This window comes from Protopterus annectens, chromosome 6.part0, assembly GCF_019279795.1.
Source record: "Protopterus annectens isolate FY-2018-M chromosome 6.part0, PAN1.0, whole genome shotgun sequence".
NCBI lineage: Eukaryota > Metazoa > Chordata > Ceratodontiformes > Protopteridae > Protopterus > Protopterus annectens.
Window position 1 is genome coordinate 623,154,789 of NC_056737.1, and position 23,579 is coordinate 623,178,367.

Here is a 23,579-nt window from a genome sequence, read left to right on the forward strand (position 1 = left end):
GAAGTACTGGATATAATTCTTTCAGGTTCCATCTGTCTACTATGTATCTTTGAACAACTCCCTAAACCAAGCAAATCTCCCTGCTCAGACTGAAAATAAGTACTTGTTCCTTGCGGGTTGTCCTAGCTAACAAACAAACTAATGGGTACAGTTGTGTATAGCTCAAATGCTGGGAACAAAAAACTGGCAAATAACAGACTGCCTAGTTTAACTCATTTTTCCTGTTCAATGCAAGTTAAGCATTAAAAAAAAAGACAACAAATAAATGGAATAAAACAGGCGTATTTATTATACAATATTTACAAGGTACATATCACGGCAAAATGTATACATTGGTTTTAGTGTTATTTGACATACACTGCCTACAGATGAAAGCAAGTGATTACGAATGCATAACAACATCATGTTGCTGTATAAAGGTTACTGCATACAAACCTACCATAACTTCAAACTTCTAAGTACTTCTCAGCCAGCTGGTCCATTAGTATTCATTTAGAACATACATCAAGCAGGTGAAGCTCTCTTCTTAATGTTCGTAAACAGTGCAACCTGTCCTTCTTTTCTGCCACTAATAAGCCTTGATAATGAGTCAAAGAAAGCTAAGAAGAAAAATCTAAGATATACCCTCAAACCTCCAAGGGAGAGGAATGCTAGATCATTGGCCTGCTGGCTCAGACATTCTCAAAGAACCTTAAGTTAATGTAGGTCTTTACATTAAACAACCCACCCTCTTCAAGGTGAATCCGAGCCAAAAGACCCTTAATATAAATTTAGAACAATTCCCTAAGCAGTCATGTAAGGAAGGACAACAAATTCTTACCAGTAAGCCATTTAGAATATTCCTGCCAAAGTTAAAAGTGGCTTTGGAATGAATATCCATGTTGTAAAATCTTTTAAAGCTACGCAGTTTGGGCAAGGCAGCTGCAGCACATACCTCCTGGACCAAACACTTTAAAACAGCAGTTTAACAAAGTGCTATTTCCATTGTAGAAGGGGGCTATACATGATCAGGAGCAGGATTCCACTTTTTTCTTATAACAAATGCACATAATGTCTAAAGGGTCTCCCATAGAGCCAATGTTTCAAAAGCGAACCCTCTCCTAACTGTATGCATCAGGGAAAACAGTGAGAATGAATTCAGAACAAGAACACTCATCTATATATTGACTTAACTGAATAAACTACTTGAAACTTCAGGATGTATTTATTCCTCTCACAGGGAGGGTAGCAGAGACAGAGTCTCCAAGATCTGCTAGCTAAAGTGATCTGGAATAATCCTTTGTATTTCATTTCCAGGAATATGCAAAAACTACCCCCTGACAAAATGTAGAGTTTGTAGACAAAGAGATGCTATCTGGAAAAAAAAATCAGGAAAGATGATGGTTTTTAACAGGTCATGCAATTTCACAGACCTTCCAGGAAAGCATTATATATTAGGCATAAGCAAGTATCACAATGCATATGTTGTGCATAAAACATTTTGCATTAGTAATATTTATAAGCTTTACAGCATAAACGCCACTTAAAAGTGTGGACAACATTTGCCTAGCCCACCAGCCTACCATCAGTAGATGAATGAAAGGTTAAACAATACCATCAAGTGGGCTTAGAGGATCAACTGATAAAGTCCTCACTTTACACAAGGGAAGTAAGTAACCCAGAAATGCAGACATGTCACACAAGTACAGGGTAAACTATATGAGGGCCACCAAAATGGTAAACCTCTTCCACTCAAAGTGGATCTTGTAAATGGCTTCATTGCTGCTTATCAATACCTGTGCTACCACTTCTGACATCTTGAGTCATGCTACAGTGACGCATATGAGAATCAAATGTATATAAAGACGTACTGTTCCTGCATACCAGAATGTCTTGGTTCTGTGAGAGAAAGGTCTGCAGTCATAAGTGGCTAGGTTACTGCTAGTAAAGGGTGCCTAAGTAAAGGAAACCTGATTTATATGAGGAAATGGGCTTTACCTTTTGAACCTTGAGGGACATTCTCCTGAATAAGTGGAAAGATGGATGTAACAAACCTCCAACTCCACAACAGGAATAGCCGCATTACCAGAAGACATATTCTAGCACACAATTTAAGACTTTAGGAGATTGTCTAGATTTGTAGATGACATCAAACCACATGCAAGCTGACTTAATTTCCCCAGTGCTAAATGACATAACTTCCTGACAGATGGGAAATAAATTTGCACCTACTGGCTTACTGGCGCAGAATATGACTACTAAAGTTGTCAGCTATAAAATACATCTACTCCTTTTAAGAGGGGACAAAAGTCTTTGGAACGCTAAGAACTACGTTGTGCTCAACTCAAAGATATTTATATGGAAACTCCACTTTACCCCCAAGCACACTGTCATAGGCTACCTACACTGGATAGAATGTTCCAGGGCCAGGCAAGACTACGAGAAAATATACTTTGCTGTGTAGGCTGGATGGGTCTAGTCATGATTTTAACTCTTGCAACCTCATGAAAAAACATACCTGTTTACTCCTTTGTGCCCAAACAGATTTAAAGCTTAACCTAAGGAACATCCACGCTGGATGTTAACACAAAGCAAGAACCTTGTACAGAAGCTCAGCTTTTTCAACATACCTTTCTGGACTTGAAAAAAGAAAGGTATGACTGAATCAATGATCAGGACCAGAACAGTAAGCACATGAGACAGCATGAGACAAAACTTAAAGATGCCATATGAGATCCCTAGTTCTTGAAATGGATGCAGTACATGGAATGTCATTGTTTGATGGGGCAGATAACAGTAAGCCATCGATGGATGGAAGAAGTGCACTCTCGTTCTTTGGAAAGCAGCTATTACAACATATAAGCAAACTGACAACCATAAGAGGTTCAAAAGACATTTTAAATGGAAATGGACAGAATTCTGCTATTGCTGCAACTTTGCATTTCTATTTATCATGTACATGATGTGGAGTTTTTCTCCCCGGGCATCCGCTGAAAAAGGACCTGTGTTCAGTCGGAATTTCCCGGTAAACAAATGTAAATAAATAAATAAATACAATTCCTTTCCATCCTGAGTATTAGTGATCTTCACTAAGCCAAATGAATCAATATGTGGAAGTATATACCTTGCATGTCCATGCCACAAAAAATTCTCTCACTCAAAAAAGTGAGACATGACTACACTGTTAATATCTAGAACTATAGGAAAACCAGAAAATTGTTCTGGTACTTCAAATCAGGGTAAATCTAAAATCCTCCAATCTTATGAAGATATGAAAAATAAAATTCCATGTGCATGTCTTCTTTTATCATCTCACATGCACCTTTCTGAAGTCTCAAGAGGGACTCTTGCAACAGCTGTACATGTTCTATGAAGTAGAGGAACTTTCTGGTGGAGGAAAGCCAATTAAAAAGGAATGGAGGCAAACTTCATGGTACGCCCCTGTTCCACTGGCATAAGAATGCATAGTGTCTCATAATTCTCCATTGAATAGGAGCCTGCCTCTGACCAATTCCAAATGGAAATGAATACAGAGGTTAGAAAACACTCACAAAATGGAGAACCCAGGGGTGGCAGACCACTCGAGTTTTTCTTTCACTTTCGGGGGAGATCACAGCAGAAACAGACTGCTGTTGATGGGTTGGAGCTGTACTTTCAGAGACTTTCACCTCTAGAACTTCATTTAAAAATAAATGCCAGCCTTTCAGCAGTGATACAGCTAAAATACATATTGTACCTGTTGCCTATACTTTTTCAGTTCAGCTACATCTTAATCTCATGGATGAGCAACTGAATACCCATACAGGGAACAATGAAGGCATCATACTGGAGCATTAGAGGCAAGTGCAGAGATACTTCAATGTAACTTATTCTGAACCCCAAATACAGCAGAATGCACCTGAATTTCTAGTGGGTCACAGGCAAGTGGGCCAACATGTTTCACAATGCTAAGAAAGCCTGCCTACTTGCCTTAGTGTCACCATCCTCCAAGAAGCCAATATTTTTTAAAACCCTCTCCATTTCTGCTCCTCCCCAAAAACCCATTTCGGATGGCTCCATTATCTGCACACTATCAGCATATTTGCTCCACAAACGTAGTAGGCTGGCATCCCAGTGCTATGGAAGAACCATTCCTGCCTGGGGATCCCTAAAAGCGTATCCATTCTCCCAGCAGTCATGTGGTTGGGAACAGGCCATCTGCAGCTTCTGTGGAGTGGCCAAACATTTCTTCTCCTAGGCTGCTCACAGGTTCACCACAGCTGCTTGGCTGGGGAGAGGAGGTGTGCATGCACATGCACACCCTGTCTACTTCCCTGGTTCAGTACAAAAGTTTCTGCTCAATGCAGCACAAGCCAGCACAGCATCTGGAGACCCAGCCATCACTAGGTATTGCCAATGATGCAGATAAAGCAGTCTCCCTGAGCAATCTTGAACTCATACTCCACCCCCTCCCCAACTAGTCCCTAAGATGTATTTACTGCTGACAACTACTGATTCCATAAGCCACAGTCAAGGCTTCATCATTCTATGTCAAGAAGCCAAGCAGTAAAGAGAAGAGCGGGGATACATGGTCATGTGCCCAACACTCTTCCTGATTTTCACCCCAACACTAGAAGCACATAACCCCTTCATCCCCTGCTAATCATTCTTTCCTTATTTATAAAGCTTTTTGAATTCCCTAACACACTGCAGAAAACTCAGTCATTTTAACATTTTCTGCCTTCCTCTCTTGATATATATAATTGCCCAGGTAGCAAAGGGTGGTTGGCCAAAAAAATAAAACCTGTCTAGTAGGGAAGAGAAAACATTCTCTAGTTTCATCCAGCCTACCTTCAAGGCTAATCTCATGGCAAAAAACTCAAGGCTGGCACTGTAGCAGGTTTGCATATTCAACAGTATAATAGTTAAATCACAAAAAATGTCTATAAAGACCACAACCTCAATGAAAAGTTCATCAAAACAGTGGTCATCCTGAAGAGACAGAGAATGCTTACAATTTGAGAAATACCCATAAAATGGAATGGAGTATGAAGTGAAAGGAAAGTTAAAAGCAGAAATCTCCAAAATCACCACCTGCTTAACCTCTTCAGAGGGGAATGTAGACAGGTTCTTCGACTGAAGAATTCAGCACAGAGATGACCACAGTGCAGGCTGCATTCTCTTGGGGAAATACCCAGTTAAGGAGTATGAAAGCCTGCACAGACTAAGCTACTTCAATTAAGTGAGCGCCTAAGGTTAGCTAATAAAAACTGTGTTTAGTTAGCTGATAACAATTGTTCTGTCAGCTCCAGCTGTTTGCCCTATTCAGCCATTTTCTGGCAACAAGTTCATTTCAAAGACAATGGTGATTACTGTAAATCTGAACTGATGACACAAAGGGAAACGGTAGGAAAGAATTCTACTGAAAATGAAGTTGCAAAAATGACAAAATGAAATAGAATTTAAGTTCATTGATCACGAGAACAGCTAGAAAGAACTAATAGCAAAGTGACTAGAACCTCCCCAGGACTGAGCCCTCTCGGCGTTAGACTGAGGTTGAACTTCTTATGGACTCTACTAGGACAGATTGACTTGCTGAAAAATCTTCTAAAGGAATGCCAAGGATCTGCTGACTCAGAATGCACTGAAGAAGAACCTACAGATTCATAACAGAATACCTTTTCCATATAACCACTGTGGTCTAAGCATGTTGGCACTATGGGTATCATTAAACAACTGGACCAGTAACACTCATTGATGCATAAACTGAAATAATTCTGTAAAAAAATGACAAAATATGATGATTATGGTATTAATAATGAGTAAATATAAAATAAAACAGGACTACAAACCAACTACATAAAAAAAACAATAAAAGAAAAAGCTTACTTTACTAAAGACATGTCATCCAGAAAAGCAGATGCACTGTAAAAGAATATCCCAAGCCTTTACTTATATACACAGTTTGATGACGAACAAAAATAAGACAGATAACACTGTCTCTCAATGCCATCAGAATATACTCTGACCACAAAAATTACAAGATTCCTAGTCTGACTTCTGCTTCCCAAACAATAAAATGTATGTCAATTTTGTCTTCTATACATACAAAGCAATGTTTAATTACCAAAGTAGTCGGCAGCAAATAAGAAACATTATAACTACAAGATACATACATAAAAATACACGAAAACTGCACTTCTGTTCTTCAGCAGATGCCTTATCTGACAAAGAAATGTAACAAATGATTCCACGTTAAATGGAATAAAATGCACAATTCAAGAAATAACACTAAATAAGGAAAACAAAAACACAGCCTGCTAGCTATAATTTTAGGTTATTTCATTGTCTAGAACAATATCAGACTGCAAGGGTTAGCATTTTATTGTTAACATCTTCAAAAAATTAGCGAGAAAGTGAGTTATGACATCTTATGGTACATAACAGATAAGTACTCTCCATATTAGATGTGAGAAGGCACTCTTCACTGGGCAACTGCTGGTATATCCTCTTAAAACATCCCCAGTTGTGGCATATTTCTGAAATTTCTCTAGCTCATGTACGGGTGTGGGGGGTACACTTCCACTTAAGCATGTCACTACATCACATGCTGGACTAGAAGGGTGCACTAATCCCTGCACTCAAGAGAGCACAAAATGAAAAATACATTATATAACTGCCCTGCTTACAAAGTACCCATCTGAAGATGTTGGACAAAGAAGATAGCCAAGGCATGGTGTGTGGTGTGATGCGAAGATAATAAACATCCACATCCTGGAAAAAATATGCAAGTATAAATTATTGGCAAAGGTATGAACTGATGACCAACTGGCCATGACACAAATGGCCAAAACAGAGACATTTTTAATGCAAGCAACAGAAGCAGCCACAAGTCTTGTGGACTGACATCTGATAGCACTGGCATTTCCCACAGGTCAGGCAAAGAATAATGGGAGTTAGCAATCCACTCAGAAAAGGTTTGCTTAGCCACTACAAGTGAGACAAACAAGTTGTCTGTCTTCCTGAACTCCTCCACCTTCTGCAGATAAAACCCGAGCTGATCATGATGCACATCCAAAGCAAGAACAGCTCCCCAACAGAAGAAAAAGAGGCACTAATGATGAAAGGACTGCTTTAAGGGATGTTCTAAAACAACTTTTAAAAGAAAACAAGGTTAAGTCCTAGGAGACCCGCAGATCCTTGTGAAAGACCTAATACATTTTCAACACAAAGGAGCAGAGATGGCCAAAACGAAAATCTTCCAAAAGGCGAACATTTCCACCTCTGAGCCTGACAATATAAACTATGGAAAGACAGCCCACTCGTAGTGAAACAAAGAAACCTCATGTAAAGACCTCAGACAGTGAGTTGCTAGAACATATTCACCATGTCAAATGACATCACGCAGGTGCCTTTGTGCATCATAGGCATGGCTTCCTACAGAGTCAACATTCAAAATCTGACATTAATGGATGGGGTTATAGACGCTCCTGATATCCATGATGGGGCAAAATCCTCCCACTGCATTAAAAGACAAACATAGACTGCTTTTATTTCCCTGAATGAGAAGCATGGTACACAGTCCTTTAACACGGACGAATTTGGATCAATTTCAAAAGCTCTTTTGAGACTGCCTTATTTCTGAATGGAGTTTTTTTCTGAAGTGACCCAACATTTCTAAGAGATAGAGTGTATACAGCTACACTGATCATGCTAAGGCAAACTTAAAGAACCAAACTCACAAGGGCAGTCCTGCACTCTAGTTAGGGTAGCAACTGTTGCAGCCTTGGTGTCATCCCTTGAAGACATTAAGTAGATGGAAGAGGGGATGCTAATGAAGCCTAATATTTGGGGCTCTCAGCATCCTACAAATAAGAGTTGTTTCTTCTTCTTCTTGGGATAATGGATACATTTAGAAGAGAAAAGAAGACAAGACAGAGGTATTGCAAAGACCCTTTATAACAGTCAATGCCTGTTTCGTCTTTTTAGGGCACCTTCAGTTAGGCCCTAAGAGACCTAACAAAAGACCTCAGCTCTAAAACAGGCATCTAGAATGACCTACCTAAGTTCATCCACGAAGGACAGCTTGGGCCATGCTTTCCACCACAAGCACATACCTAAGCACAGTCGAAATGACAGTGGTCTGTATGAAAGCCTACTGTGGAAACCATCATAAGGATCTTTTCCAAAGCAGCAAGAGTTTAGCTTAAGAGAGGTCTGCCAACTTTTCCAGATACCGATCCACTAGGAAGTAAAGGATATGAGTTAGGTAAAACAGTCAGTTAAAGAAATGAATCGCCAAAGTAACAAAGAATACCCTTCTGCCAGACCATCCACCCATAAGGCAGAAACTGCTGTGGTCACTGTTGTCTATGCTGGACTAAAGAAATCACAAAGGAATATGTCCTGGGCTACTTAGTAAGGAATCCACTTTATTCTACTGGGAATGTATAGACAGCACACTCCTTAGGGGCAAGGAGAGCTGAAGCTGGTTTCTTTCATACTTAAAAAGATGGCATCATTTCAAGATATGACAGAGAGGGGAAGGAAAAGGTTCCCTATCTTTCTTATCAAGGTACTGTTTTTAACCTTTTCAAGTTAGAAAGTATATAAGCAACAGACCATTACACGGTGGACTAGTAAGCCTGCGACTCTCTCCAGTGGAGCTATAGAGAAGGAATGCTTTACTGTTTATGAAATATGGACATAAAGGACCTACGAATCACTTTTTCAGGGGGACACTAAGGGGAAAGGATACACTTTCTTATTTGCAGCTCTGGAAGGAGGTGGCCTAGGCCCAGCCCAACCAAGAAACAACATATGGCAAGTATTGGGGAAAGTCTACAGGCACCAATGTTCAGGGCAGCACATGCAAGAGGTAGCTGGTCATGACAGCCTTTTTTATGAACCCTTCTATGGACATCAAACTGTCCATCCTAAGGAAACACTCTATAACTTCCAAGAACAGCTCCCATCAAATAAAAAAACAATATACACAGAACCAATGATTAAGCCATCTTTGTGAGTTCACCTGCATGGAAGAATCCAATGGAATCTTCTCAATCACAGACAGAGAGCAGTGTTTAACTTGTGGATGGGAGGGTCCAGATGAACACACTCCTTGATTCTGACAAACTGTTATGCCTTCATTATGCTACTCAAAGGAACACTTTCTGTCTTCTGACCTAGAATGGTCAAGTTCCAGCGATACCATTGTTGGGCAATCTGTAATGTAGACTATGGCTCTGTAATGCTAAAACCTTAAACCTTACTGGAAGGTAAAGGTATAGGCTTCAGAAAGGGGCAGGGTTTGGCCAAATGGTTCATAGCACAGAACAGTCAGCATGACATGGTAAGCCAGTCACTCTGCATTGCGCCACTTTGGTATAATTCCAACATCAAATAATACATTGTGTATGGCTTTTGTTACGGATTGTTGGCAGCAAATGATAAGCAGGTTTTAATCTACAGAATGCTCCAAGCTTCTTGTTGACATTGGACTTCTGTATTTACAAGAACTCTAAAGCTGAGAATACTTTTAACTAGCATTCAAGATATTTCCAGCGGTCTACTTCAGCAAACTGACAAGACTGTGCCTTTACTCCCTCATATGCAAAATTTAACTATAAGTCATAGGAGTATGTACAGAAAATATTTAGCATTTTTTTTCTTTTCCAGCAGTAATCTGCTACTTTTGTTCAAAATGTTTATGGTACTGCTGCTTTTAACAAACGGATAATTAGTAGGGAATATAAAACACTACATGATAACAATTGGAATCAATCAAAGGAGTTTAGAAAAGGTTAGGAAGACAGAATGGAAAGACAACATACAAAATAACTACTTTAAGACACATGTACAGTTCCCAAGTATGCAACAAAGTCCAGAAGATTTATTATTTTTGCTTGAAGTGTTTGTGTAGCATTTTTATACCCCAAGCAGACTTACGATAATTTTTCCTCATGAAGACAGCAAATGCTGGAGGTGTGATGGGACAGAGAGAAGTAACTGGGAATGCAGTGAGTTACCAGATTTTAAAAATTCCCTCCAGAGTACTTTGTTAGAAACACTGAGGGAGCAAATGGTTGTAACTAACAAAATTATTCTTTTGAGGAGGGGATATAAGGATCTGAATTGTCCAGACATAGTAAGGTCTTACTAAGTTTAAATGCTACTGGCTGCCAAAAAAAAGCAATTACTAAAAAATGGAAATCAACATCTAAACTAACTGTAACTGAAGTACTGAACATTGTAAAAGAGGTAAAAGAAGTGGAGACAGGATCTTTAGAAAAGGTAAGGAGCAAACTACATATGAGGCAGAGCATGTTAAATGTGAGAATGGATGTCTCAATGACAGAAAGTTAGCAAGAAAAGTGTATTTTATCATTGTTGTTACAGCACTGGAAAACCTAGCGTGCCAGTTGATTCACTGATAGCAGACTCTGTGTGTGCCATTAGGGCAAATCCATACTGCAAAAAAAAAAAAAAACATTTTCAACATTCACTGTGGCTGCCATTTCCCTCACTGTTGTGACACTGTGGAGTAAGTGTACACAAGTTGGAGGATCTCCCTCTATGTGGGGAGTACAGGAGAGCAAAAAAAAAACTTGTTTCTTTATTGCTGAGTGTTTTTTTTTTCAGCAATATGAATTCATATTATTGGCAATCACAAACACTGCTGTCAGCAAATCAACATGAATCAGAAAACTCACACTTTTAAAGCAATGTCTACAATACACTAAGACATTTAGAATGGGACTGGTTAATTCTGATTTTTTTCAGGTAAGAATGCCACACAGAGTTACTGGAGTAAGGAAACTGGTAGCTCCAGATAACCATGCAGTTTTGCTAGCGAGAGATGTCTATTTGTATCCTAATAAATTAGTCAACACAGAACTAAATTTCTTCCCCTCTAAACAGGAAAAGTCAGAACATTTTGCTTCACAACCAGAAAATGCAAATAAACTCTTCTTTCACAGTAAAAAGCATAACAACTTATTATCTATTCAACTATAATGGTGTCAAACACAATGAGTATGGCTGTTAGACAATGAAAAAATACAATATCTACATTTCTATGGCATAAGACTGCCCATTCTCTGTCCAATGTCAGGAAAAGAAAAAAACATTACGACAACTAGCCTGGAGGACTTCAGTTATCAAATTAACCTTCCTATCAAAACTGTATAGAGAAACATTTACTATTTTTAAAAGAGGGAGTGGTAGTTTTTGGTTCCACTACAAATAAACTAATTTTTGAAATGGTAGACTTTTTTAAAAAAAGAGTCTCTGTTCAAGGATAGCAAGGCGCAGCTGAAGTCCCCACCTAAAGAGGTAACTAAATGAAGAATGCCTTTAGTTCTACAGCCTACTACCAGTGGTAACTAATGAAGCAAAATATCTAAGAAATCAGTCCAGTAAAAATTAACTAATGCTGCATTCATTTCTGCAGAGCTCTTCTTCAGGAACTGCAATAATTCTATTGTCAATGTGGATGTCAAGAAAAGCCGTGATTCCTGAATCGACAATAAGCTTCAGATTAGTGAAATGACCTACATGAATAATGGTACTAATGTCTGCAGATATTACTAAACAAAGGAATGGCAAGGCAATATGGTGATTTGGCACCTCTATCAGTACTTGGCAAATGCACTTAAACACTGGTTTAGATTCAGTATAATCTCATAGGAATGGATTCAGTGCTTCAGGTGCATCTAGACAAGATTTGTGAAAATGCTATTAAATATGATCTGCACACCTCTAGGGTAAACAGATGCAGTCTAGGTAGACACTGACCCTAAAATTTCACAAGCAGGTTTTGTCAAACTTCAAATCTCTTGTAACATCTTAACAAGAAAAAACACACAAGCAATGTAAACCTGTGCACTGCTGTTGACTTGACATACACGCTCTAAGGTCTTGCTGACCTTTGTTTCAAAGAATAAAACATGTCACATTTGAAAATAAATGCAAGAAAAACAGAAGATGACAATTGTTCCACAGCTAGTACTCAACTACAAGAAAATGAGAAATGAGGTGAACACTGCATAAATGATTATTACTGGTCCTGTGCAAAAAACTATATAAGGAATGTGCTAATGATGCAACAGCAAAAAAAAAAAAAAAACCTTCTGAGTTTGGCTTAATAGCAAAATATTAAGCTCTATCGGAAAGATAGCTCACATTCATGTTAACAATGACAAAACCTTGAGGAAGCAATTATGACTGAGGTAGCACCTAAATGAAAATAAAATGCCTCACCCAAAACATCTACTGTATTTCTTCAGCTTTGTATGAAAATGCTTAAAATGCTAAACTAGGCCAGATTAAGAAAAATCAAAAGTTAAAAAAGATGACATTTACAACCATTTCAGACCAGACTTCCACAAAATTTTACCATATATCTGCGTTACTGCAAACAATACCCAGTTTTTGATTTCCTTAAAAAGTCTCTTCTGTAACATTTTCATCAACAATATGAAAACAAGCATCCCAAACATGTTAATCAAACAAGAAAAGCTAATTCAACATTGTTAGACAAATGTCATATAAAAGTGCTTACAATGTATATTTTATACATCAACATTGTAAAAATTATGTATACTGCGTGCTATATCTATGAGATAAAGCAGCAGAACAGCCATTTTTATACAAATACCAAACTCCCAGAAACAGCCTAACCAGACTTCATAGACGATTAAATAAAGTTTAAATATGTTACTTCACAGAACACTACGGTATAGCAGACTCATAATTTAAAGACATCTGCTGGTGTTGTAACGGAACAAATACCAGATTTATTAGTTAAGACTTGGTTTAATTTAAAAGATTAATTGCAGACTGTATAAATAGCCCAACAACTTTCTAGTTGCATCCCTAATAGTAACATTTCTCTAAACAGTAACTAGTTTTCAGATGTTATGTAACATTCTCTGAATATTTAGGACTGAGTGAAAAAAATGATTCAAGCAAAAATGTGTGATCATACTGGAATCAAAAATTTAAATTTTATAATACAGTCTGGCAGTGAAAGAGTCAAGTAAAGAGAAGGAAGCTCCCTTTTGCTGCAAATTGTCCAGCTTTGACTGATGTTTGGAATATGCTGCAAAGCAACAAATTAACAACTGAAAATTCTCTAAAATAACTGGGTACATTCAACTGTGGTTTTATATCTGAATCAGTTCAAGAAGTGAATAAATTCTCGTAGGTTCATACTTTTAATAATATTAATTGCTAAATTTTCAGTGTTTATTGGCTACTAGTTAAAAAAGGATAATTAAGAGAGATTTTATTTCTTTCAGAAGGAACTATCAAAACAAACATGGGCCAAAATTAACATTAAGAGGCCTAACAATTAAGTATAGCTTATCTGTTACTTGTACTTTGCATATAAAATGTTTAATCTGATATTTTATTTACAGCTGTATCAATTGGCTGTATCATAAATATTTTGTGCAGCAACAGTTTTCTACAAATCACTGTGTTCTCTACAAATCAGAATGCAAAACATGAAGGCAGCAAGAAATCTCTGCTACGTACTACATAACTGAAATCACAAGAGTCATATTTAATTTGAGTATTGTATAGGTCATGCACTCTCATACAAGATTCTACATAACCCATGAAGACTTAAGTGTTTTTGATAAACATATGAATGTAAATTATACAAAACACAGTACACTTTGAAATGCCTAGAACTCCTAAAAATGTAATGCCAAATATATGAGATTCTGGGATATCCCAAAAAGATACTAGTCTAAAACAAAGCATAATGGATCTGATTTAATGCATTGCTCTTAAATGAACAGCAAGCAAAAATATGTTTGCATGTGAAGTACATGCTGGGAAAAAGCTGACATCTGAAGAGATTACTATAGGCAGTATTAAAAAAAAACATTAAGAGAAGGTCCAGCCATCCTACTGGAAAAGCCATTACAAATGAAAAGTAAAAACTGCCTCAGTTAAAACTAGTATTGTATCAAAGGTTTAAGTACTATTTAAAAAAGTCATATACTACATACCATCTTTGAATCGCTAAAGAAGCACTCACGTGACACTACTTCATTAATCCTAAATGTATCCTTTAAATTTCAGAATATTAACTATATCAAACATCACAAAATTAAGAAGTCTATAAGATGCATCAATTTACTTCAGCTGCAACAAGACAGCATAATCCTGTTTTTATCACCCAACCACCCAAAGTTCAGTTTCTGCTGCATCACTTTATGGAAGTAGCCCTTATGAGTGAATATGAATAAGCATTTAACAGTACAATTTAACAGGGCAACGTATGTCCAATAGGACAATCAGTATAGGGCAAAAAATTTAACATTAAAAAGAATTATACACAGAATTATCACTGCTGGTCATTGAGTGCCAATTTCCTCTTCACAGTGGTGTTCTCCTCAGAAAGCATAAAAGAAACAATCACACTGACCTCACTATTTTTCAGAGTCACTAAAGATGGTCTGAGAATTAGCAGTTGTCATAACACAAAAGCAGACAATGCCATTACACTTATTGGGGCTTCGACAAAATACCAAAAATGAGATAGTAAATGGACAACATACGTCTTTGCTAGTCTCGAGTATCCCTATGAATCAAGAGAAAAGTCAGTTATGATAACATGACAGCTGACATGCATTACATTACTAATTTTTTTATGTCTGTATACATCAAATAGTTGGAGTTAGGGAAATATACCTGGGTGGTATCAACTAGGCATCAACAGCTGCAAAATATGCAAAAGAAAAACACATTTTTGCTATGGGAAACTGGCAAATTGCTACGCAAGTAATTTTGTGGTTAACTATGAACCTGCTATTGTACAGCAAGCCATGTTTCATTTACAAAATGAGTTTTTACAGAGGTAGCCAAATATTGCATTGTAAATAGGTGGTAAGGATAAAAAATGAGTGTGTATTCTCAACTATGACTTGAGTGTAGCACCAACTCTCTCAGTCTGACTCAGACTGGTGGTAACAGACAATACTGAAAATAAACAGGTCCAGCTTCCTTTAGCACTGGTATACTGGGGAAGAGCAATCCTCCTAGGAAATTGGCAGTGCTGTGCCAGACTGGGGAATGTATGACAACAGTACATTAGTGGTGTCTGAAAGATACCAAATCTGAGGGCCAGTGGAGCTGTTAAAACAAACAATAAAATTATCTGCTGGCACAGAATGATAAAGTTCTAACAAAGATCCAATAGACTAAAATTTGATTAGTGGCTGTGGAATGGGAAGATGAGGAATGTAAAGGTGAAAACAGCTCACCTGTCCTCATATGAAGGGTGGGAAGATGGTGTCCAAGGGCATGCTCTGCATTAGAATCGCAGGTGCACACTTGGATTACATGGATTTTCATTGTGTCATACATGGAGGTGTGGACACCAGCCAGTGAGCTCACGCCATGCTTCTCATTCAACACTATGTGCACATGTGGGGAAATATAGAAAATAAAAAAACAATAATGCAGTCCCTATATGGATGACAGCTCCTGCTTCTAGCCTGCTTGGCTCTCACCCTGAGGAACCTATTTGCTGTATGTTCCCAGGTGACATACAGGTTCACAAAGGCAGCTAGGAAAGATCATGCAAAAAAAACTCTTGATGACTTCACACCTATGTTATCATAACAACAGTGTACTTATGCCAAGTTAGTGAAATTATCATGATTTTATAAACCTAAACCAAATACTGGTAGAAAGAAAATGTCAGTATGACAGACTCAATTTGTACTAACTGCGCTATCAAATGCATATTAATCTGCTCTGAGAACAGCTGGAAACAGTGTAGTATTACAAGTTCTGTCAATATACCACTTCACATTTAAGAGCAATGTAACACTGCAGTTGATCAATAAACATTATTAAATAGCATTCGGAAGATGCTTCTTAACAGCAGACATTCAGTAGCTGACTCAAGACATTCTGTCAAAAAGAAGCCCCACTAAAGAAATGCGTCTGAACTGCAGTGTACTTCTCAGAAATGGTAAAGAGGTCAGAGTTCTAGTTTCATGCCACAGTCACAAAGTGCAAAAATTGACCACATATATCTATAACAGAGGGAAATGATTAATGAAATCCACGTGCCAAATGGCATAAGAAAAGAGGGTAGAGGGATTTCTGAGAACAGTAGAGCAAACTATGTGAACTCAAACCATGTAAACAGGAATCGATAGCATTGCATGGCCTTAGAACATACTGAATCTCAGCAGCCACAACAGTGGGAATAGGGAAACGGCAGGAATCTTGACATGGACAGCAGCAATACAAGATCTAAACTCAGAAACAATAGCTGACAGTTTAGAAGTAAATTACTATTACATGACTAGAAAATGGTTAACTCAATAGCAAACATTACTGTTTGTGTACCCCTCTTTTTTAAGAACTACTTTTTTAAGTTACAGCAATCCCAATCTCTTCAGTGACCTTACTGTTATAGTTAGATTGCAACATCAGTTAAAGCTGGACAACTCCCTAGGTTTTACAAATTTAATACAATAACTTTTCAAGTTAAATAATAATAAAAAAAATGTTTCCTCCTTTAAATTTACTATACTGTTATGAAGACTTTCTCCAAGCTCTCTACATGGTAACAATGTTTTTGTTGGTGCCTACCTAGCCAGCAACCACAAGCTATAAATCTCCATGAATCTGAATTCTGCATGCAGAACGTTTTTTGAAACAGCCATTACACGATGCTTGGGTTGATAAGAGTTAGCAGAACTGCAGCAGCAGTTTGCTAACACTGTGCAAAACCTGAATAAGCTAGAAAATACAACCACCATTGTCACTGAAAAACATATCCTTAACAGATGATTTTGGAGATAAAGAAATTCCGTGTTCTTTCTTCACTCAGCAAGCCAAGATTACTGTTGTCATTTTGCTCAGTAGCTATTTTCATGTCCAGCCAGGATGTACAGGTTGCTATGTGCAGTAGGGTTTTCTGTAGGTCTGCTTTCTAACACTACAACTCTGTAAAAGAGAAAAAATAAAGTACTGATTGTTAAAAATTTAAAGGATTTGTTTGTATTTCTACAGAAAAGAAAATAATTTTCCATGATAACATTTTTGCAGTTGCCAGTGTTTTGTTTGACTGACATTTGAAAAACAAACATATTGCACTGCATTTTAAACAGATACTTTTTATAAATGATCTTATATGAAGCAGGTTATGGAGGGGTTGACATAATGTTTACTGTCTTAACCTGATAGATACAAGGTACAGGGTTTGATTCTCACAGGCAAGGGTGGCTAGCTTAATGGTTAAGTTGCTTACCTTACAGGGACAAGCTGCAGGGTTTGAGTCAAACCTTTGGGGAAGCATGGCTAGGCTTAAATAAGGACCGCTGGGGGGACACTAGCCTAGTAATCACCTATGAACCTATAAAAAATTCATACATATTCTACTGTTTGCAAAGTGTGGGTTGGCATAATGGTTATGGTTTACCTCATAGACACAAGGTACAAGATTTGATTCTGACGTTTAGGGAAACTGGCTAGGCTTAAAACGGACCACAAAGGCAGCTAGCCCAGCACTTACCTATGAAGCTATCACTACTTCTTGGGGGGTTAACATAATGGTTAAGTTGCTTACCTCACACACACAAAGTACAGGGTTTTATTCTCACCTTTGGTCATTATCTTGTTATTGACTAAGCACGTAAACTGATTGCCTAGTATTCACCTATGAACTATGACTCAAAGGGAAGGCGTTAACATTCTTTAGCAATAAAAATACAACTTTCTGAGCAATATGACTTGTATGATCACACCTTCCCATACCAATACATAACTCAGCTAGACAGATAATGAAGTTACTTCAGAATTCACATGAATGACAGAATTCTAGTCTCACACTCCATTTTCTTTTAAACCCAAAAGTCAACAGAGATTTGGAAGACTACAGTTACAGGCAAAAGGATCAACATATTCCAAGACACAGGAAACAATTTTACATGAACCTGAATGCTCAAAGGGCTAAGAGCCATAGAAAGTACTCAAACACAATATTCACATTTCAAATTGGCTCAGCCACTGTTTTGTATGGTCTCAAATATAAGACACCCATAAAGAAGATGTAGATCCTACCTGATGCCACCCATTTGGACTAGCAAGTTTTCCTCCAATGGTTCATGGGATTCAGAGGCAAGCTACATAGTCTGCAGTCACCTGCATAACTTTGTGTACTGAGTAAGGGGTTACTGATTTACAGAGTGTTATATAGTGGCAGAGACTAGTGCTAACTGCAGTGAGGGTTTCAGATGTTACATATAAATGTTGTATTCTGTGACTCTGTAGCCTGTTTAAATTAGGAGGTCTGTATCAGAAGACCGAATGGAAAAAATATTGAACGGCAAAACAGCGACAAGACTGGACCTCGAACTTGCTATTGTGGGGGGCTGTGCCCTGCACACCCCCCCGCTAAATATATATACCAACTCCGAGATCGCACTACAGTGAGGGAAAGGCACATATTCCATTCTTCACTGTACCACGATCTGGCAAACAGCACTTCGAGGTCCGGTCTTTTCGCTGTATTGCCGTTCGATATTTTTTCCATTCAGTCTTCTGATATAGACCCAAATTAGGTCCCAATGCTTCTTGGAGTACTGACATGCACAGAAGACTTATGCTGCATGATTCAGACATTATAGTACAAAAGGTCCATACACTGTAGTTCACAAATGCAAAGATGACTATTGTCCGTAGAAGCACTACATATATGCATTCTTACAGGATAATCTGTACAAACAAATGAACACAGTAATCAAGACTATTAACAGAAATTCTTGTAATGTAACAGAAGTAAATAGGATATATTACTGTGCAGGTAAATTAATAACGGATAAAGTCTTACCACTAAAATACAGGGACATAAGGGAAAGGAAGGGAATAAATCAAATGGCATAATGGAAGTACCAACTACAGAAAACTATAAAGCAATTAAGACAAGAAGTGTCACTCTTATAAAAATACAGAAGAGGAAACAGATCAACAAAAATACTTAAGATAAAAGCCATGCACAGTATTAGAACAGACCAAGATATATTGTACACTATTGCAAATAATAAATTAAAGACATCAGCACAGGCAGAAGAGACATAGAAAATTGGCAGATAAATATAAAGGAAAAAGTACAGTTGTGTAGACTCACCATAAATGCAGATGTTCGAGTGTATTCATTGTTGCAGTCATCACATTTGGGTTATCCCTGCCAGGGTAGCCCTCGGCCGGCCAGAATACCAGAGGCTTAGTATTTCTATGTCGGTTGCTGTCACCTGAGGACTGATGTCAGGTTGTCAGTAGTATAAAGTAAGGCAGCAGACACCATTACATCAGTTTTTCTTGCCCTAACCTGTCAGGAGTCCCCAAAGTAGGAGGCCAGGTTCTGGTGGAAGAACCCCACCAGTGGAAAATAAATACCAATATATCCCTTGTAAGGAAAGAAAGAGAATAAAGGGGGGATGGAGGGAGGGAAACCAGGACTGCAACAGTGAATACACTTGAACATCTACATTTATGGTAAGTGTAAACAACTGTACTGTTTTCTTTGTGTTTCACTGTTGCAGTCATCACATTTGGGTAGATTCCCAAAGCTGAGGAAATGGGTGCAGGCAGCCAAGGAAACTAGGGGCTGGCTAGGATGCCCTGCAAGACTGCAGAGGCAAAACCTGCCCTGGATTTGGAGAAGAGAGGTAGGTGGTAATGCTTGGTAAAAGTGTGAACAGATGCCCAGGTGGCAGCCTCGAGGATGTCCTTGGTGGGGACTCCTCTTAGGAAAGCTGCAGAGGTAGAGGGTGCTCTACTGGAGTGTGTCCTGACCCCCTTGGTGGGAGGCTTTCCATGCTGTTTGTAGCAGAAATGGATGCAGTGTGCTATCCATTTGGAAATGGTTTGCTAGGAGATGGCTTTGCCTTCTGCCCTTGTAGCAAAGCTAACCAGCAATTGATCAGACTTTCTGAAGGATTTAGTCCTGTCCAGATAGAATCTGATCTGTCTGTGCACATCCAGACAGTGAAGAATCCTTTCCCCCTTGTTCTGGGGATTAGGAAAGAAGGTGGGCAAATGAATGGGTTGGTCGAGAGCCACACTGGACACCACCTTGGGCATGAAAGATGGGTTTGTTTTGAGGGATATCCTGTCTGCATGGAAGATGATGAAGGGTTCCAGAGCCACTAGTGCTTGCAGCTCAAAGACTCTTCTGGCTGAAGTGATGGTCAGAAGGAAAGCAGTCTTCCAGGAGAGAAATTTTAGCTCTGCAGAAGAAGCTGGTTCAAAAGGGGGCAGGGTGAGCTTTTCCAAGACAAAGTTAAGGTCCCAAGCTGGCGTTGGTGCCCTACTGGGGGCCTCAAGTTGCTAGCCCCTCTGAGGAACTGTTTGATCAAGGGGTGAGAGAAAAAGGGGCTGCCCAGTGGGAAGATGAGCAGAAATAGCAGAGGCATGAATTTTTATAGAGGAGAAAGGCAGACCACTGTGTAGTAGGTCAACTAAGTAATCCAGGATGAGAGGGATGGAGGGCTGTGCCGTATTGGCTCCCTTAGCCTGGATCCAGGTGCAGAACCTTTTCCATTTATCTAGATAAGATTTTCTGATGCTGGGACGTCTGGCCTCATGGATAACATAAAGAATCTGTTTACTTAGATTGGCAGATTGGTTCACGGTTAGGGAATAAGCCAAGCTGCCAAATTGAGTGTCTGCAATTTGGGATGCAGAATTCTCCTTCCCTCTGGGTCAGAAGGTTTGGAATCTGAGGAAGATGCCATGGAGGCAGCGGGGACAGGCTGTGCAGCAAAGAGTACCAGTGTTGTCGGGGCCAATCTGAAGGTATAAGAATGGTCCTTGGCTTTTCCTCCCTTATTTTGAGCAGTACCCTGGGAATGAGAGGTAGGGGAGGAAAGGCAAAGAGCGACAGATTGACCCAGGGGAAGGACAGGGCATCCACTCTTCAAGCCATGCAGTGATGCTCCCTGGTGCAGAATTTTCTGAGCTGATGGTTGGTGTGGGAGGCAAAGAGGTCAACCTTCGGGGTTCTCCATTTCTGAGTTATTAGGGTGAAGCTACTTCTGTTGAGTTGCCACTCGTGTGGGTCCAGAAGGTTTTGGCTTAACTGGTCTGCCAGAGAATTGAGAGAGCCTGGTAGGAATTGTGCTAACAAGTGTAGTTGCAAGGAAAAGGCTGTGAGCCAAAGGGTCATGGCCAGCCTGCACAGAGGGTAGGAGTGAGTCCCTCCCTGCTTGTTGATGTACCACATCATAGTGGTGTTGTCTGTTCTGATCAGGAGAACCCATGGAGTGAGAAGGAGTTTAAAAGCTATCAAGGCATGCAGCACAGCTATCATCTCTTTTTGACTGACGCGCAGAAGGATTTCCTGAGGGCTCCATTGGCCCTGTATACACCTGCCGTCCAGGTTTGCACCCCAAGTGTACTCTGATGCATCTGTAGTGAGGGTATGGGTGGCGGAAAGTGGGGAGAAGGGCAGTTCCTTGTTGTGGGAGCATGCTGTTGCCCACCAAAGAAATTCCTTTCTGAGGCAAGGAATTATAGGTAGAAGAGATTCCAGGTCTTGAGAGTGTTGACACCAAAGGCTCTTTAGGTACCACTGAAGTTTCTTCATGTGCAGTCTGGCACATGAAATGAGTAGTATGCAAGATGCCATGAACCCCAGAGCTTGCAAGATCTTCCTTGCAGATAGCTGGGGCCTGGTGGCTAGTTGAGAGAAGTAGGTTGTCAGGAAAATTTGTTTCTCTGTTGTAAGGAATTCCATCTGGGATGCTGTGTCCTGACTTGCCCCCAGGAAGATTATCCTTTGGGTGTGCACCTGTTTGGATTTCTTTTTGTTGATTGTGTATCCTAGGGAGGTTAGTAGTGTCTTTACAAAGGCCAGGTGCTTGAGCAGCTTTTCCTGACTGTCTGCCTGAATAAGGCAGTTGTCCAAGTATGGGTAAATATGAATATTTCTTTGTCTGCAAAAGGCAATAGCTGGAGCCAGACATTTTGTAAAAACTTTGGGAGCAGTAGATAAGCCAAAGGGAAGTGCAGAGAACTGAAAGTGTTGAAATCATGCCCTGAAGCGGAGATATTTCCTGCATGATTCCCGGATAGGAATGTGGCGGTAGGCCTCTTTTAGATCTAGGGTGGCTAGCCAAGCGTCCTTGGAGATCATGGGTAGCAGCTCCTGGAGGGTGAGCATTCTGAATTTTGGGATCAACAGGAAGATGTATAGAATTGATAGATCGAGGATGGGGCCCTTTTTTCTAGGCACCAGAAAAAGTCTGGAGTAGAAGCCTTGGCCTATCTGTTCTGCAGGAATGTGCCCTACTGCTCTCATAGAGAGAAGGGAAAGGATTTGCTTTTGAGCCTCTGCCCACTGATTTGGTGATAGATCTGGGAATCCTTTTTGGTTGGAAGGGTATGGAAGGAAAATTTGTATCCCTGAGACACAATGTTCAGAACCCATTGGTCCTTGGTTATGGTGGCTCAGGTGCTTGAGTGAAATGAGAGTTTTCTTCCTAGGGGTAAGTGAAGGTGGGCAGAGGGGGGAGGAGGTGAGTCATTGTGAGTTCTTACCATAAGGGGGTGGCTTAGAACTCCCTGGTTTTGAAGTGGAGGTGGTCCACTGCTTAGATCTCTGCATTCCCTGCGGCTGCTGTCAGGGGGGGGTCTGTTTCCATGGGGCCTGGGTTGGGCTGGTTTAATCGAAGCAGAAAAGGACCAGTGCTTGCAGTGACAATGCCTGTTGAATCTAGGGGGCTGGACTTGCAAGAAATCCTTAACTGTTTGCATAGATTTTGCTTTTTCTTCCACCTTTTTTAAGACCTCTTCCGCCTTAGTGCAAAATAAGTTATCTTTATGCAAGGGGGCATCCCACAATTTAGATTTGACATGGTCTGGCAGGGTTTTTTCCTTAAGCCATGCATGTCTTCTAATGACAGATCCAGTGACTGCTGCCCTGCAAGAAGCTTCTACTGCGTCAAAACCACAGTGCAAAGTGTGTTTAGTTACTTGGCTTGCAGAATGCATTGTCTTGTAAATCTTTAGATTCTGCCCAAGCAGAAAGGGAAGATCTTTTTTTGTTTAAGGAGTTCCAGGGTATGTTGCTGAAATTTCAGCATATGGAACTGACTATTTAGTGCCCTAACAGCAAGAGTAGCTGAGATGTATACTTTTTTACCCCACCTGTCAATGCTCGGAAATCCCTGTCTGAGGGTGTGGGATTCTTAGCAGAGGTTGCTTTAATCCCTTTTGGCTCTTGAGAAATGACCTCAGGGTCAGCTGTTGGATTTTTAAAAATGTATTTGTGTGAGTCAGGGACTTTATAGTACCTGTCTGGTTTTCTGGGAGCAGGAGGTAGCACGTCAGGAGTCAAGCTGGATTCAAGGAAAACATCATCCACAACATCTAGGACTGGGGAGATGGCCAAGGGTCTGTGTTGCGGAAGATCCAAGACTTCCCTGAGTCTCTTTTTAGACTGTGGGTAGTCCTGACTCTCCCACTAGAAATATTCCCTTAAAGTAAGCAGGGTTTCCTCAAAGGAAAAATCCTCTGGGGGAGAGGCTGAAGGAATGGAGTCCTCTGCATCAGAATCCTCATAAGTGGAGAGGGGTTGCATGTAT

General features: G+C 39.6%; 1 protein-coding gene across 3 annotated transcripts in view; it reads right to left on the reverse strand.

The window, feature by feature from the left end:
- Positions 1-266: 266 nt before the first annotated feature.
- The window catches only part of MAP4K5 (mitogen-activated protein kinase kinase kinase kinase 5), a 2,873,315-nt gene continuing 2,850,002 nt past the window's right edge, over positions 267-23,579 (reverse strand). For all 3 annotated transcript variants that reach the window (XM_044074300.1, XM_044074299.1, XM_044074298.1), the window contains one exon: positions 267-16,938. In XM_044074300.1, the coding sequence (XP_043930235.1) occupies positions 16,851-16,938 (88 nt within the window). In that variant the 3' untranslated portion in view covers positions 267-16,850. The remainder of the gene's footprint in view (positions 16,939-23,579) is intronic.